Source organism: Solanum stenotomum, chromosome 1 (genome assembly GCF_019186545.1).
Source record: "Solanum stenotomum isolate F172 chromosome 1, ASM1918654v1, whole genome shotgun sequence".
Lineage (NCBI taxonomy): Eukaryota > Viridiplantae > Streptophyta > Magnoliopsida > Solanales > Solanaceae > Solanum > Solanum stenotomum.
In genome coordinates, this window is record NC_064282.1 from 2514556 (window position 1) to 2530338 (window position 15783).

A 15783-nucleotide genomic window follows, 5' to 3' on the forward strand; every position below is an offset into this window, starting at 1 on the left:
GCCCAATAATATCAAACTCTTGTTTTTAAGAGCAACTTTCACATATAGCAAACATTTGTATGCTATGGCTATATTTTGCATAATTGCGCTTCCTATTAATATTTATATTTTGCTATACATCTATACAAAAGAAACAATTGTATAATTTGTTTCGGTATACATATACAAAAGAATCAATTGTATAATATGTGTTTGTATAAAGCGATAAAAGAGAGAAAGACAAAAGAAAACTGTCTAGGGAAAGATTTGTATTTGTATAATCATAAGTGTATAGGACGAAAATATATGTATTTGTATTTGCATATACAATTTTCTCTCACTTTATACAAACACAAACGCAATGTATACATTTGTGTTTGTATAAAGTGAGAGAGGCGAGTGAGAATGGCGAGCGAGATCTGGGAGAGGGGAATGAAAATATATGTATATATACAAATTTCTCTCGCTTTATACAAATACAAACACATTTTATACATTTGCGTTTGTATAAAAGCGAGAGAGGCGAGGGAGAGACTGCTGAGAGTGGCGAGCGAGATTCGTCAGGGAGAGAGGCAAAATAACAACAGTTTGCTATGTGGTACAATTAAATCAAACTGTGATTATAACATTTAATTTGAATTAATAATTTGCTATTATATACAATTTCCCCTTTTTTCAAGTTACAAACAAAAAAGGAAGCCCAATAAGTGAATGGGTTACTGAGGGCCCAATAACAGAGATGAATCAGAATATTCTTCCCACCTCAATCAGTGCAACTGCAAAGTGACAGTAAACGGAGAGTAGCGTTTTCAGTCAAAGAACTCGTTTTACCGATATGAGTTCGCCGGAAAATGAAACCCCTCGTGGCGTCCAATCGGTGACCATTTTTCTAGAGAATCGTTATTACTATTCAATAATTCTTGATTCGTAATTCATATTTATCTATGCTCAATTTAGGGTTTCTGCAAAGAGGATCAAGCTAGAAAGTGTACAGTACAGCCAGTAGTCATTGGGGGTATGGTGTTGGATGTAAATGCAACATCTTCCATGCATGCTAATCCAAGGACCACCACTCCCGGAAAGGTATCAACTTTTTTAACTATTTTTTTTTTCTGGATCATAAATATAAGTATGTACATAATGTTGTTTTACTGCTTTAGTCTGTAAAAGTGTAATTTTTGATACTCATTTTTTCTTCAACATATCAGTCTTGTCCAAGAATTGAACTTTAGTGTGTGAAATTCGGTTAGCTTTTGATAATTGCAGCATTTGCCTTGTCACGGTTGCTGAAGCACAATGCTACATGGTTTTGAACTTGCAGATGAAAGGCCAATTTATCAAGTTCGAAAATTGTAAAAATATTAAGATATTGGAGAAAAAAAATGACAAAACACAATGGACAGAACAATGAGAGAGATATTTCATAGATACTCATATAATGCAAAAGGAAAGGTTTCTTATTTATTCCTATTGCAAATCAATCATGCTAAAATTAGTCCTTCTTTTGTGACAGAATTAAATAATGACACCATCATATTCGCAATGGGTTAATTACTTAAAGTTTATTTAAATGATACATCCATTTGGTTTTGATGAACTAAATAATGACACCATCATATTCAGGTTATCTTTTCATTAGGTGGTGTGGCAAGGAACGTTGCTGACTGCATCTCGAAGCTTGAAGCGAGACCATTTATGATAAGTGCTGTTGGATTTGACATGGCAGGTGAATTCTCTCTATAGTTAGCACAGTTCCATTGCCACTCGTCCCACATTTTATGGAGTTGGTCTTTTTGGTAATAACTGATAAATTCTCCCACAACATGATGGTTAGACACTTCTGACAGTCCTAACGGATTGGATTTGTTGAAAGAACATGCTGTCAGGTTTAGGAAGGTGTTACCTTCATTAGTGTTGCTATCTCTCTCATCTATTCCAAGAAAACTCAACTTTTAGCGTGAATGATGTAAGTAGGTTATGTTCTCCCCCGTCTTATATTTTGCAGTATCATGACCACTTTATAAGTGTTACTATCTCTGTCATCTATTCCAAGAAAACTTAACTTTTAGCGTGAATGATGTAAGTAGGTTATGTTCTCCCCCATCTTATAGTTTAGAGTGTCATGTCAAGTGAGCTGGAAAAATAAATCCATTTGAATTTCCACCTTAATGTTACAGGTAAATCTATTGCTATGACCTTATTGACTGAATCTACAGTGATGCACTATTATACAGACACAATGGTGGAGCCAGGATTTTCAATAAGAGGGTTCAAAATCTGTAGAAATAGACACACGAAGTAGCCGAAGAGGGTTCAACATCTATTATATATACATAAAAAATTATTTTAACCATGCATAATTAATATAATTTTTCGCCGAAGGGGGTTCGGATGAACCCCCTTCCTACAAGGTGGCTCCGCCCCTGTTAACAGACACGTGTAGATTATGATATAACTCAGCATTGAAATTTCCAATAACGTCGAGGTGCCCTTTAGCTTGTACTCATGCTGATTATGTTTGTCTATGGTAATATTAACTGTGTTACCAAAAAAAAAATAATTCCAATAATGGGATAGCTTAATGTTTTCTAGAAGCTTTTCTGTCTCATCACTCTAGAACAACAAATTAATACGAGTTGAGAACTGAGGACTTGCACATGGTGTTTCTATTTTTATAGGAAATATGCTACTGGAACACTGGAAATCTGCTGGATTATCTATAGAAGGTAACCTTTTTGACCTTTTAATGAACTGTCAACCTATATGTTCATTTGCCATTAACTATGTTGACATGAGAAGAGAGTTCATTTTCTAACTACATACACCTTTACTCTCTCTTTTTCCTCCCCGTAACACATTCCCAAGTGCTTGAGAAATCATTTTGCCTACTTTGGAATTAGAGTGATGCTTTCACTTTATGGAAGCGGATTGCCTACTGCCAAATGAAGGCTAGTTGCTTACCATTTAAGTGAACAACTAGTCATGTTTTGACATTGGAGTCTTCTCATGTATTAACGATCAACTGTAGAATCTGATTAGTCATCCTTGACTAGGTATCCAGAGACATCAGAATATTGAAACTGCTGTTGTTTGTCATATCTTTGATGAGAAAGGTGAAGTGGCAGCTGGTGTAGCTCATGTAGAGTCAATTGTGAGTTGATTTAAAGACGAAGCAGTTAAAAGTTAATACTCCCTGTTACCTACTATTAATGTGTGTTTAATGCCTCTAAAACAGGAACAGTTTCTCACTCCAAGGTGGATAGAAAAGTTCAAGTGCAAAATAAGCTGCAGTCCAATATTGATGGTTGATGCAAACTTGACCTCTTCTTCTCTTGAAGCATCTTGTCAACGTAAATACCTCCCTCTATACATTGTCAATTAATCTGCATTTCGTTGTTCAGGAGGTGCTAAGTTTCTCATTATATATATTTATCAAGTGGTGATATGCATAGCAGAACTTATTGATTCTCAAAGTACCACATGCATGCTCTTCATTGAAGAAAAAGATATCATATATATGCTTAAAGCGACACATAAGTTGTATTTTAGGAAATAATGTTGAAGCTTAAAACTACAAAGCATATTTTCTTCTGCACAAGCAATCTACTAACTGCTGTCTGTGTTGTCCGGCTAGGGGTGCAAGTATCCGATACAGGTGCAGATCTAGAAACCGGATTCATCATGATGTAAATCTTAAGATTCAGGGCACAGATCTACGTAGGGATAAAGTGTTGGGATTCAGCTAAAAGTAATTCAAACTTCTAAAAATAGAGCTACACAAATATGCTTGAATTATTAGAAATATTCTGTAGATAACTTATATGCAGCTTGTAGAGTCCATTTTGTTGCTTGTTGGTCATTTTCTATTGTCTAAATTCCAAAAGTTTAAGTTTTACTAGATGTTCATCTACTATTTGGAGTCTTATCTTGAATGATCATCTTCCTCACTGGGAGATGAATTACTCTTCTCCAACATTTCTCCATAGTAAATCTCTCGTGTTTATGTAACTGGGCAAATACTGAACCGAGTATTTTGTATTATCTATTGGGTAGGAGCAATTAATCAAAATTCTATCTAGAAAGCTCGAAACCTACTTACTGCCTTGCAGTCTAATATCTCTTGTTTGTAAATGTTGTAATATACTCAATAATGCTTGTTCTTTATCTACTACTTTAGTACATGGATCGATATTTATGAACCATTTCAAACCTTTTCCTCTCAGTGGCTGCTCAGTTTAATACTCCAGTATGGTTTGAGCCTGTATCAGTTGCCAAATCTAGAAGAGTTGCTTCAGTTGTTCAGTATGTGAGTTCTTGACATCTTGTGTATATGCCATTTATTTGGATATTAAATAAAAGACCTGAAAAGAGGAGTGTACTGCATGTTAATATGATTAAAAAACTGTGAAGAATAACTAGCTCTGTTGGTATATGATTCTAAATGCAAAACCCTTCAACTGTATTTTATGATTTCTACCTTCTATGTGTTTCCTCAAACAATATGTGTAGGCATTGCTGTTCTTAGACCGAATCTGGATGCTTAATTTGGACTTGAGCACAGTAATTTTTAAATTTCTGAATGAGACAAATAGGGGTGGTTTCTTTTACATTTCAGAGGCAAGAACTCTCGAGAAAACTTGTTGTTTTCATGCTCTACTGAAGATTGTACTGCTTAATCTTCTTATTGTGCTGAATTTTAAAACTTGAAAGCTTCAAACATGAACGTGACTCATGGCAATTTGGCATTAAGCTCTTTTTAGTAGAAAATATTGGTGTCTAAATATTCTAGCATTGGGAACTTCCACAAGTCAGGAAGAATCATTTTGGATTGGCTGTATATCTTTCCTTGTTAGGCACACAGAAGGACCTTTTGCATGATTTTCTCTTCTTAGATAAGTAATATCATTGTTATTGTAACTAAATAATAAGGTTTTTGCAGGTAACTTTTGCATCACCTAATGAAGATGAACTTGTAGCCATGGCAAATGCAGTATCTGGCAAAGAGATATTTCAACCAATTCGGAGAGATGATAGTAGTACTAAGCTGTCCAAGGAATATTTCTTCCAAACGCTTAAACCTGCTATTTGGGTTTTGCTAGACAAAGGTGTTAAGGTACTTGTTGTAACACTTGGATCAGAAGGGGTACTCGTATGTTCCAAAGCAAAGTTCAATCTTCAGAGACTTGCTTTCAAGGGAAACCAATCCCCTTACTTCAGTAAGCAGTTGTATGAAGCTGTTAGTACAGTTTGCCCAAAGGACAAAATTTTTGGTGCTTCAATGTGCAAGCCGATGTCAGATCTTTTTGTTGTCCATTTTCCTGCACTTCCTGCTTCAGTAGTGAGGCTTACAGGTGCTGGAGATTGTTTAGTTGGTGGAACGATAGCTTCTTTGTGTGCTGGTTTAGATGTCATGCAAAGTATAGCAGTTGGGATTGCGGCTGCTAAAGTAGTTGTTGAAGTAGAAAGCAATGTCCCTGATGAATATTGTTTGGCCAAACTAGCAGGTATTCACTCTCTGTTCCCTGATAAGACATAATTAGGTCTGTATGTGTGACATTATACACATTCTCATTTGACATTGCTTGCGGACATATATAACACATAAATATGCCAGCCTGGTTTTCTTAAATTGTGAACATTTCACTCTTCCGACCACTCTCCCTCAGAAAATAAGAATCTTCTTCTCCCTCTTTCCTTTTGTTTTCTTTTATTTTTTTTCGTTGAATCATCATCTTTTTTTTTCTTTCTGAAGAAGAATGATAGTTCACCTTAAGTGTGCTGGTCTTGTCTTCATAACTTCCCAAGCTATACACGTGGGTTAACCGACAATATTTGAAGTGTTGCAGTAAGATTTATTTGCAGAAGGTTTATTATTAATGATAATAAGTGATAACACCGGGTGTTCTCATTTTGCAGATGATGCAAGGTCTGTCTACTCCGGTGCCACCATGCTTCTGTGTCAATCCAAGTTGTAGGTCACCAAAGTATGTGAATTCTATTGTGTAATCTTATTGCTTGTTCTTGCTGTAATCTGATCCAAATAAGAATCGGGTCACTAAGTCTGTAAACAAAAAACAAGGTGATTTTTTCTCTTCTACTTAGCTGGGCAGAGTTACCGGTACTTCATACTTGTGCTAGTGGAAGGTAGCAAGTACCTGGTAAAATAGTTGAAATGCACAGTAAAGAGAGAAGAGCATGCAGTTGGAAATCATTATCAGAAACTCTAATCCAACAGGATAAATTGAAACCGTCTACAGATTGTATGAATTAACTTCCCCAGTTTACTTAGAATTGTATGAACGTACAAACACATCACAAATCATTCAGTTACAAAAATTTGTTCATTCCTTTAATATTAGCATGGGTGTGAGTGAATCAGAATCATCTCCTTCTTCATCATCCGAATAGCAATCTGGAGATGAGTTGGACTCATCCGATGATTCTGAAGAAGTCTGGCAGTGTTCTTCATTGTCGTTATCAAGAGATTGTGAATTTCCATCAGGATTCATGGCTTCAAGTTCTGAGATCTCATTCTTGCTGAGTTTGTTCTTCAATTCTTGCTGCTCCATTTGAACATGTTATTTAACTTGTATTAGTATCTCCATAAAATTACTACAGTAAACTTTGTTAATTCTGACAATAAGTGTTTATTATAAAAGTTTGTGCATAATCACCTCGCAAAGAAAAATTAATCAAACAATGTATATAACTTAAAATTTATAAAAGAAGAAGGGGGAACTGACCAGCAAGTTGTAGTTCTCTTTTTTAAGTTCCATGCAAGATTTTGCACTCTTCTTCAGTAGGGAAGAGAGAGTACAAATTTCCTTCCTCAATTCATCTTCTTTTGCTTTTAAAGAATTAGCATTTTCCTGCAAGGAATAACAAGTATGTGTGTTTATTAGTTCTTTAAAAGACAAATACTCTATCCGTTTCAATTTGTTTGTTTCATTATGATTTGGAGCGAAGTGTAAAAAAACAAAGAAGATTTTTGAATTTTGTGATTTTAAATTAGAAATATGTCATTTAATCTCATTGTCATAAACATCTCAGGTGGAAAGTTGAAATTAAGGAATTGCAAAAAAAGTAAAGAGACATTTTTTTGAAACGGACTAAAAAGAAAAATATGATAAATAGATTGAAACAAAGGGACTATATGCAGCTTCCAATATACTAAAAGTGGAAATACATATATTGAAAATGTAAAATTATTTGACAAGATTATAAGTCAAAAATCCAAATGTACTTACACTTTGGTGAGGGTTTGAATTGTCTTCAGCTGGTTGATTCTCATTCCCTCTGTTTTAAAAAAACAACAACTTAGAAATAAGTGAGAAAATGTGGAAAACTAATTAAATAGAAGAGTGCATATCATATATTATAAGATTAGAGAAGAATTAAATTTAACAAATTTGTCATATGTCTAAAAGTACCTTTTTGGAGTCTGAGTATTTGAAGGACATTGTGCATCTGCCTCAACACATTCTGTATCCTCATGGCCTCCCTCATGACTTTCACTCCTCAAGTTCAATTTCATTAATATTTCACTTTGTTTTGAGTTTTCACTTGTCATTACAGCATCCTAAGAAAAAGAAAAAAAAGAGGGAAAGGTTACAAGAAATTAAGAAAAACTATAGAAAGATAAAGTTTAATACTTCTACGGTGGTGTAAAAAATATTTACGTAATCAGATCACTTATTATATAAAGTATAGATTACAAATAATTTTTTATAATAAGCATTAATTAAAGACATTGAAACATAATTCTACATGACGTGAAACTATCTCATCTGAATAAAATTTTAATTTTTAAATGAAGTGATCACACAATTCAAAATTAAGTAAAACTAGGTTTTCAAATTTAAAATAGGGGTAAGGAAAGAGGACTACATGTATGAAATCGAATACTCATATATGAAATTTCAAGTAATCAACTAACTAAATTACTAAAATTCTTCAATTACACAACTTAAAGTATCCCGTTCAATGGAAATAATTCAAGAAAAAAAAACAAATAAATATAGCAAGAATATGAACCGGAATGTTGACTTTGATTATCGTTCAATATATCTGGCTAATTTGACAAATCTTTTTGTTTGCAAAAATATATACCGTAAAATTGTATAAGAACGAAGAATTGATGAGAAAACGTACAAAATAATTAAAAGAATACTGCATTATATATATATAAAAGAAATCTGTATGGCTCAAGGATTACTTGTTCATGTTATATTCAGTTTCAAATTTTAATCGTAAATTTCCCATTTAATTTCCTAAACCTTTTCGGAATTGGGAAATCAAAGCACTGCCAGCTGGCACCTTTTGATTGGGACACATAATTCCTTCCATGTTTAACTTAAATTATAATTTCATATGACACGTATAATAATACTCCCTCTTTCCTATTTATATGTGTGCTTACTTAAAAAAATAAATGGTTCTTAATATTTGTCATTTTACAAAATTAACATATAAGTGACACTATTCTTTTTTATTTTATCCTTAAGAGTTATTAATCTTGAAAATATAAATTGACCAATATAGAAAAACTAAATGATTAATATATGTTCATTGATCAATTTAATTATTTTCAACTTCCAAACATTTAGTTTATACTAATACTAGGTTGCATATTTGTTAGTATTTTAATAATATATATGTTATTTATTTAACTATATACTTCGGTATGATCAGTGGCGGACCCAGGATTTTCGTTCAGGGGGTTCGAAAAATAAAAGTATAAACGTGTAAATAAGCCTTTAGAAATGGAAACCTTGAATTCTTTTGGGTTTAAAACCAAACTTTTAGCACATTTTTTAAAGTAAAAAAAAACTTGAAAAACATAACTGAAAATTTTAAAAAAAAACTAAAAACACTGAAACTAAATGAGAAAAAAATAAAATGCTTTCATTAGGATTTGAACCAGTGACATATACAACTTAATTTCAAGGGTACTTGCCATTGTGCCATCAATTTCTCTTTGTTATTGAGGGGTTCAAAATTTATATATCTACAGAAATACAGAAAAGTTACCTTATATATACCGTGTAATTTTTTGCCGAGGGGGTTCGGGTGAACCCCCTGGATACCACGTGGGTCCGCTTCTAGGTATGATATTCAGTATTTCGTTATGTTATTTCTAAATACCAAAAGCCGTACTGAATATAAAGAACAATTAAAATGTATACCATATAGCACACCAAATACCATAATATTAAATCACGATATTAAAATTTCTATATGAAATGATAATTCGATATATATCATACCTTGGGGTAGGGGTGTTCACGGGTCGGTTTGGATCGGTTTTGATCAAAATCAAAACCAAACCAACTTAATTGGTTTTAAAATTATCAAAACCAAATCAAATCAAATATAATATACATTTATCGATTTGGTGGTTATCGGTTTCGGTTTGGTTTGGTTCGTTATTTGGTTATTAACCATACACAAAAATATAAAAAAAACAATTCATTCAAAATGTGAAAAAAGTCACAACAATCCATTCAAAACGAAAAATAGTTAGAATGACTTAAATTCCTGAACTTTCGATCACTAAATTTACTATCAATAAAGCTTTAAAATTCACTATATTGGCCCAGAAGGAAGAGACAATAACATTTTCAATCCCATAAAAAATTGTCATAGACACTCATATACATGAAATCAATAAGATAAATGTTTCATCTAGGGTATTTTGTTTTCAATAAATAAATTATAAAGAAATTTGAATGAAAATATGTATAAGATCTATAAAATTGTTTATAAAAACAATATATTAAGTATGTATATTAATGAAATATATGTATATAATTCATCGATTTGGTTCGATTATTTCGAATAAAATCATTAAAATCAAACCAAACCAAATTCAAATAAAATTAATTTTATTTTATTGATTTGGTTGGATTTTCAATTTGAATCAATTTTTATCCAAACCATGAACACCCCTACCTTGGGGAGTATTTATTATTTTATTTTTTATATTATAAAAGTGAGTTTAAAGAGAGAAAAAAAAGGACAAGAAAAGAAAACTAATGTGGCCTTTTAGTAATTGACTCGTCAAAAGGAGCTGTCCAAGATTCCATGTTTTGAGCTTTAATTAATCACTCCGTACCTATGAATTTGGGTCAACAGTAAAAGACAGAAATACGGATAAAACAATAGTACTATTAATTCCATAACCAAACAAAAATATTCCTATTTTGTTTCTATTATTTTTCCTTTTTTCTTATTTGGATGTCTTTTTAGCAGATTGAGACACAAATTTTTATAAGTATTACTCTAAAAAAAAAAGTAATTATTTAGACCACAAACATTACTGTGTTCGTTATGCGTACCGCGATCTGAAGTTTAATATAATTTGATTTCTCTTTTCAATATTTAACAGAAGAATTAAATGAAATGATCAATCTGAGTCAACATCAAAATTTATCTTAATAAGTAAATAATACACAAATTTAAACATAATTGAACTAAGTATTCTTTTTTCCACCTTAACCTTCAATTTATATCTCAGACATTGTAAGGGCATATAGCATTGAAGTTATTTGAGGACTTTACACTATATGATAGTAATACAAAATCTAATGAATGCAATGCATTAAAAAGGATTATATTAACAACTTGAAACGATATTCCGCTTGTTCCAAAACGAGTGATGTTCTTAATTTGGACACATTTCTTAAGAAGTTATTCATTCTTAGAAAATAAAGAGTGTTTTTATTATTTATTTCTAATAAAAAAAGAGGCTAATAAATAGTTCTTGATTACATAAACAAGGATAATTTTGAAAGAATAAAATCAGTTCCTTCTTGAAATCCTTAAATACATAATTTATTTTAAAACAAAATAAAAAAGCTAAAACACCATTTATTCTGAAACAAAGAGAGTAATATTGTAGTGATCGTTTGATAGGAGTGTGTATTAAACCGAGTGTATAAAGAATAATATATTAACACTATATTTAAGTACATTACAAATTGAAGTATGGTTTGTTATAAACCATATTTAGTAGTATTAATTTTATACATCATAAATCATGACATTAATAATATTCTAATACATCATATTATTCTCATTCTAGTAATATAAATTTTATTCATTTAATACAATCAATAAATAAAAAATAATATCAACATAGCTAATTTCAACACTACTAATAAAACATCATCATTATTATTATTATTGTTAATACATGCTATTCTTAGTACTATTTTTATAATACATTATTATTATTATTAATACATGCTATTCTTAGTACTATTTTTATAATGTCAAAAAAAATCTTTTGTGTTAAGCATGTCTCTGTCATAACTCATAATAGAGTTTGTTTACTTTTGTGAAAAGGTGCAAAAAATGATCATGAAAAGAATTTATCTTATCTCACTTCTTGGACCTCTAAAATGGCAAGTCTTTCTATGATAAACCAAAATAATAAACTTTGGATCCTTTATAAATCAACTTTCACTTTCCTTTTTCTTTTCATTTTCATTTTCATTTTCACCTAAAAGGGTTTCAACAAGACCACTATCCTTTTTTTTTTTTAACATCTCTGATTCTCATAGCTCTGGTATTTGTCAATCAGTCACAGGCTGGAACAATGTGCATATTTTTTCAAGCAGAAATTATTCACTTTCAGTCCCATTTGCTCTTTTTATCCTGAATATGTATACCCTTTTGGAATCTTGACATAGCGACATTCTTTTCTTGGTCTCATGAGTGTTATTTCCAAAAAAGGTATTTGGGTTTATTTGGTTTTTGATTTTTATTGTGTGGGTTGGTTCTTGAATTCTTGGGTATTTTTTTTTCTTTAATGTGTTAATGTATATGGTGACCTGCATTTATGTGAAATTGTTGTTTTGGGGTTTGTTTTTATGAATCTGATCTACTTGCTTTCAGAGATTTATCAGCTTATAGTAGTTATATATTTCTTGAGATTTTTTGGAAATAAGATGCATATGTATCTGTTTCTATTCAGATCTAAATTTGCTTCTTTACCAAAATGACAATGTGTAAACCCAAATTTGTATATCTTTTTTCTTCATAACACAGTCATTAACACGCGATGTCACTATTCTAGAAGTTAGAACCCGTAAAGTTCAAATCTTGGCTTCGTCTATGATTATTTATTTGTCGACTATTCAGTGAATTTTGTCTGTCTGTTTAAGTTGCTGTGAAATAGGTCTTCACTCATAGTTTAGTGATCTCCTTTCTCAATTCTCATTGAGGACAGAAAATGGTTACAATTTGAAGTCTTTAAGTGAAAGAGGCTAAGTTATTGATCTTTAGGTGTTCTTTGAAGAGAAGTATTGTGCCAGTTGGTGTAGATTTAAAGACCTATAACTTGATATGATTTGATACATTTTTTGATGTTTTTCGTTTTCTGTTTCACTTGTTTGTTTCTGTTTGTGTTAACCAGTGAAACCAGGTTCATTTTCTTGACAAAATTAAAGCTAGAAACATGATTTTATTTTTTCAGACCTTACTTGTTAGGTTGGTTGGAATGTTGTATGTTTAAATATCTTACTGGAATAGATTCAACTCGAAAGTACCTAGATCATTTTTGCTCCCTTTCCCTTCCTTTAAAGTCCACTTTACCATTTTGAATTGAGACCTCCTTTTTGACATTGTATATTCGAGTCTCTGTAGTCCATTCTTTTTGCACAGAGGTCTGAGATAGTTATTGTCCATTATCGCTCTCTTACACCAGTGTTACAAGTTGTTGAATGCTATGTACTTATTGAGCCCTTACCCATGACCAGTATTGAGATGTATAGATTGATATGACCTATTTGATAATTAAGTTCAGATATCACTGCGTTTATGTTGTCAAAGAGCATGAATAAGACCGTATCATAAGAAGTTTGTATGGACAAATCAATTAGGTAGTCTTTAGCACAATAAACCTTGTTTTTAGTTCTGTCAGTTCCACAACCATCCCCCAAGCTCATCCCTTTGGAACCTTCAACAGATTTTCAGTCTCCTTGCCCATCTACCTTTTCTACATCTAATTAAGTTGAACCTGGTTCACCACCTTTTTCTTCTCAATCAAAATGATTTCTTTTTGGCCTTGTTCTATCCCAAAAATCATGAATGCAGGCATATTTTACTCAATAAAGGTTAAGAAGATACTCCCTCTGTCCCAATTTATGTCCCAATTCATATGATACACTTTCCTTTTTAGTTAGTCCCAAAAAGTATGACACATTTCCTTATTTGGCAAATATTTTATGACACTGTCAACATTTTACCCATGTTGGGTCCCACTTATTTAGCAAAAAGTCCACAAATGTGTACTCTTCTATTTAAAAATTTGTTTATTTTAAGGATAGTTTTGGAACATATCAAAGTCTTCCCATATTTCGTTAATTCCATGTCCATTAAAACTACATCACATAAATTGGGACAGAGGGAGTATAAGATATGGACATATTTGTTTGTCAATTTTGTGGGATTGTGCATCCTATATTGGCTGAACTTAGTGTAGTTGACACTTGACACTTGATTTTCTTGTTGCAGGTAGAAACTAGGTATTGAAGCATTCCTAGTTTTGCCTTGAACATGAAATCAAAATTAAAGAATGGCTTGTGTTCTGTGGTCCCTCTTCATTTGCAAGGTGAATCCACAACACGTTTTTGCATGTTTCCCAAAGTGAAGTCAGCTTGTTGTAGTCCAGGCAACACACCTGTTTACCTTAATGTGTACGATTTGACACCCGTTAATGGCTATTTTTACTGGGCAGGCATAGGTGTCTTCCATACAGGGATTCAAGGTGAGTCCACATTTGATTTTTGATGTATATTTTTTGAGATCAAGACCTTATTTGGCTAGGTTCTTGGACATTCATCTTGTTTGTTTAGAGCATCTACTTTATGTTAAGTTCTTGTTGGCCTAAAAATCCATCCTTGGTAAATTCATAATCTTAAAATTTAGAGCAACAACAAAAATATTTGTGATAATACGAGTGAAGACAACAGATGTGGTAGCTTACTGCAATTCTCTCTTGTCCACGCTTGTGTATCCCACTGATTACTCACACTGAAACATGCTCCTTTCATTAAAGGGAAAACATGGTGCTGCCACATGTTGTGTAGCACTACAATGGAGAATCTGAGTATTAGTTATCTGGGAAGTACATATTCAATTAGTCTACGTTTTTTCCTTGAGATGACGAGATAATAGTATCTTCTTGTATACATGTTTTCTCAAAATGCTCTTTATTAATAAAACATTAGTATATTTTTCTAATGCTTTCATCATATTTGCAGTTCATGGTGTTGAATATGCTTTCGGAGCACATGACTATCCAACAAGTGGTGTCTTTGAGCTTGAACCTCGACAGTGCCCTGGCTTTAAGTTTAGAAAGTCGGTGTTCATGGGGACAACATATCTGGATCCTATCCAGCTTAGAGAATTCATTGCGCGCCAATCAGCAAACTACAATGGTGACTCATATCATTTGATTGCTAAGAACTGTAACCATTTCTCAGATGATATCTGTTACAGGTTGACTGGGAAACGGATACCTAAATGGGTGAATCGGCTAGCACGAGTAGGTCTGTAATCTATCATCTGCATCGTGTTTCTTGTTCTGCTTAACTTCCCAACATTTAAATGCTTCAGAGTGCTAACACAAGCCTCTCTTACTGCTCCAACATAAAACTTCAATTGTCATTCTTTTAGCAATCCTTTCTTTGATTGTTTGTTTCATTTTTCTTTTCTCTTTACTTATTGGGAAAGCTGAGTTATATGATGTATCATCTGTGAAGCTACATATGTCAATCCACTTCTTTGGTTACATGGACATAAATTATAACTAAGTCATTGCTTTGGCAGAAGACCATCTATATCTGTTTGTCTCTTGTTTGTCCTCTCATTCTGCTTGTTGAACTGAAGTTGTTGTAAATTTGAAAAGGAGTTAGAAAATGAATTATATTGATCTCTTCTTTTTTACTTAATAAAACTGTATATTTCTTCTGTAAGTAAAAATAAACTTTTTTTTGGGGTATTCCTGTAGGTTCATTGTGCAACTGCATTCTTCCAGAAGCCCTCAAAGCTTCCACGGTACAACATGGCACAAATGCACAAAACTATGACAGTGAGAAGAGGAAACTAAGAAGCTCTTTTAACTGTTTGTCTTCAATCTCAATGCGTCAAGGTGAGAAAGAAGTATCAATATCATCGTTGTTCTTGCACTCCCACTATAAAGGATGTCTGCCGCCTTGGGAATCCAAAAAGTCTAGAAGCAGGTCTTTGAAGGAAGGATAAGGTCTTTTTAATCCTCTATATGGAAATCCTGTGTGAATACTGACTTCTTTGTCAGACAAGCATTTCTACGTATAGCCATTCTGTGAGCTTGTTGATATATTTGCCGGGCTCTCATTTGACTACTGAATAGCGCTTGCTGGCTGAGATTCTTTTTGGCTTGCCTGTGGTGATTTATGCACATTCTCTGAGTTCAGATTTCTGGTGTCACAAGTTCTGCTGTCCAGTTCATATTCTGATCCTGTTGAAGATCAAATCTCTGCATCAGTTTTTTGAGTCCCAGAAATGTATTTGTTTGTTTATTCTCAGTCATTTTCTTGTTTGATACTTAAAACAGAGAGATTCTTGTTTCTCCTGTGGTAGAAATTTAATTTTGAAGGATCATGAGCTATTTGCAAACAATTTTCTCAACCAAATTATGACAAATATACCAACATCACTTGCGCAAAATCCTTCTTATATCCCCTCTAGTAAATTGGCATTACTGGAATTACTGTTTATGTGCTGTGTACAGTATATTCAACATGATTTCTGTACTGA

General features: G+C 32.5%; 2 protein-coding genes and 1 pseudogene across 3 annotated transcripts; 2 read left to right on the forward strand and 1 right to left on the reverse strand.

The window, feature by feature from the left end:
* The first annotated feature begins 713 nt into the window (after window positions 1–713).
* On the forward strand, window positions 714–6582 carry LOC125850080 (uncharacterized). Its single transcript, XM_049529991.1, has 9 exons — window positions 714–856; window positions 937–1062; window positions 1603–1705; window positions 2658–2705; window positions 3033–3130; window positions 3215–3329; window positions 4203–4285; window positions 4919–5483; window positions 5896–6582. Exons 1-9 carry the CDS (start codon window positions 815–817, stop codon window positions 5952–5954), a joined length of 1239 nt encoding a protein of 412 aa, XP_049385948.1. The 5' UTR covers window positions 714–814; the 3' UTR covers window positions 5955–6582.
* Window positions 6583–6606: 24 nt separating this feature from the next.
* On the reverse strand, window positions 6607–7549 carry LOC125850092 (uncharacterized; annotated as a pseudogene).
* A 3809-nt stretch (window positions 7550–11358) lies between these two features.
* Window positions 11359–15693, forward strand: LOC125853753 (deSI-like protein At4g17486). Of its 2 annotated transcripts, XM_049533491.1 has the most exons (5): window positions 11493–11715; window positions 13498–13594; window positions 13721–13750; window positions 14247–14534; window positions 14996–15693. In XM_049533491.1, exons 2-5 carry the CDS (start codon window positions 13540–13542, stop codon window positions 15244–15246), a joined length of 624 nt encoding a protein of 207 aa, XP_049389448.1. In that variant the 5' UTR covers window positions 11493–11715; window positions 13498–13539; the 3' UTR covers window positions 15247–15693. The 2 variants fall into 2 exon arrangements, with proteins under 2 accessions (XP_049389447.1, XP_049389448.1); XM_049533490.1 differs by having other exon boundaries at window positions 11359–11715; window positions 13498–13750.
* The last annotated feature ends 90 nt before the right edge of the window (window positions 15694–15783 follow it).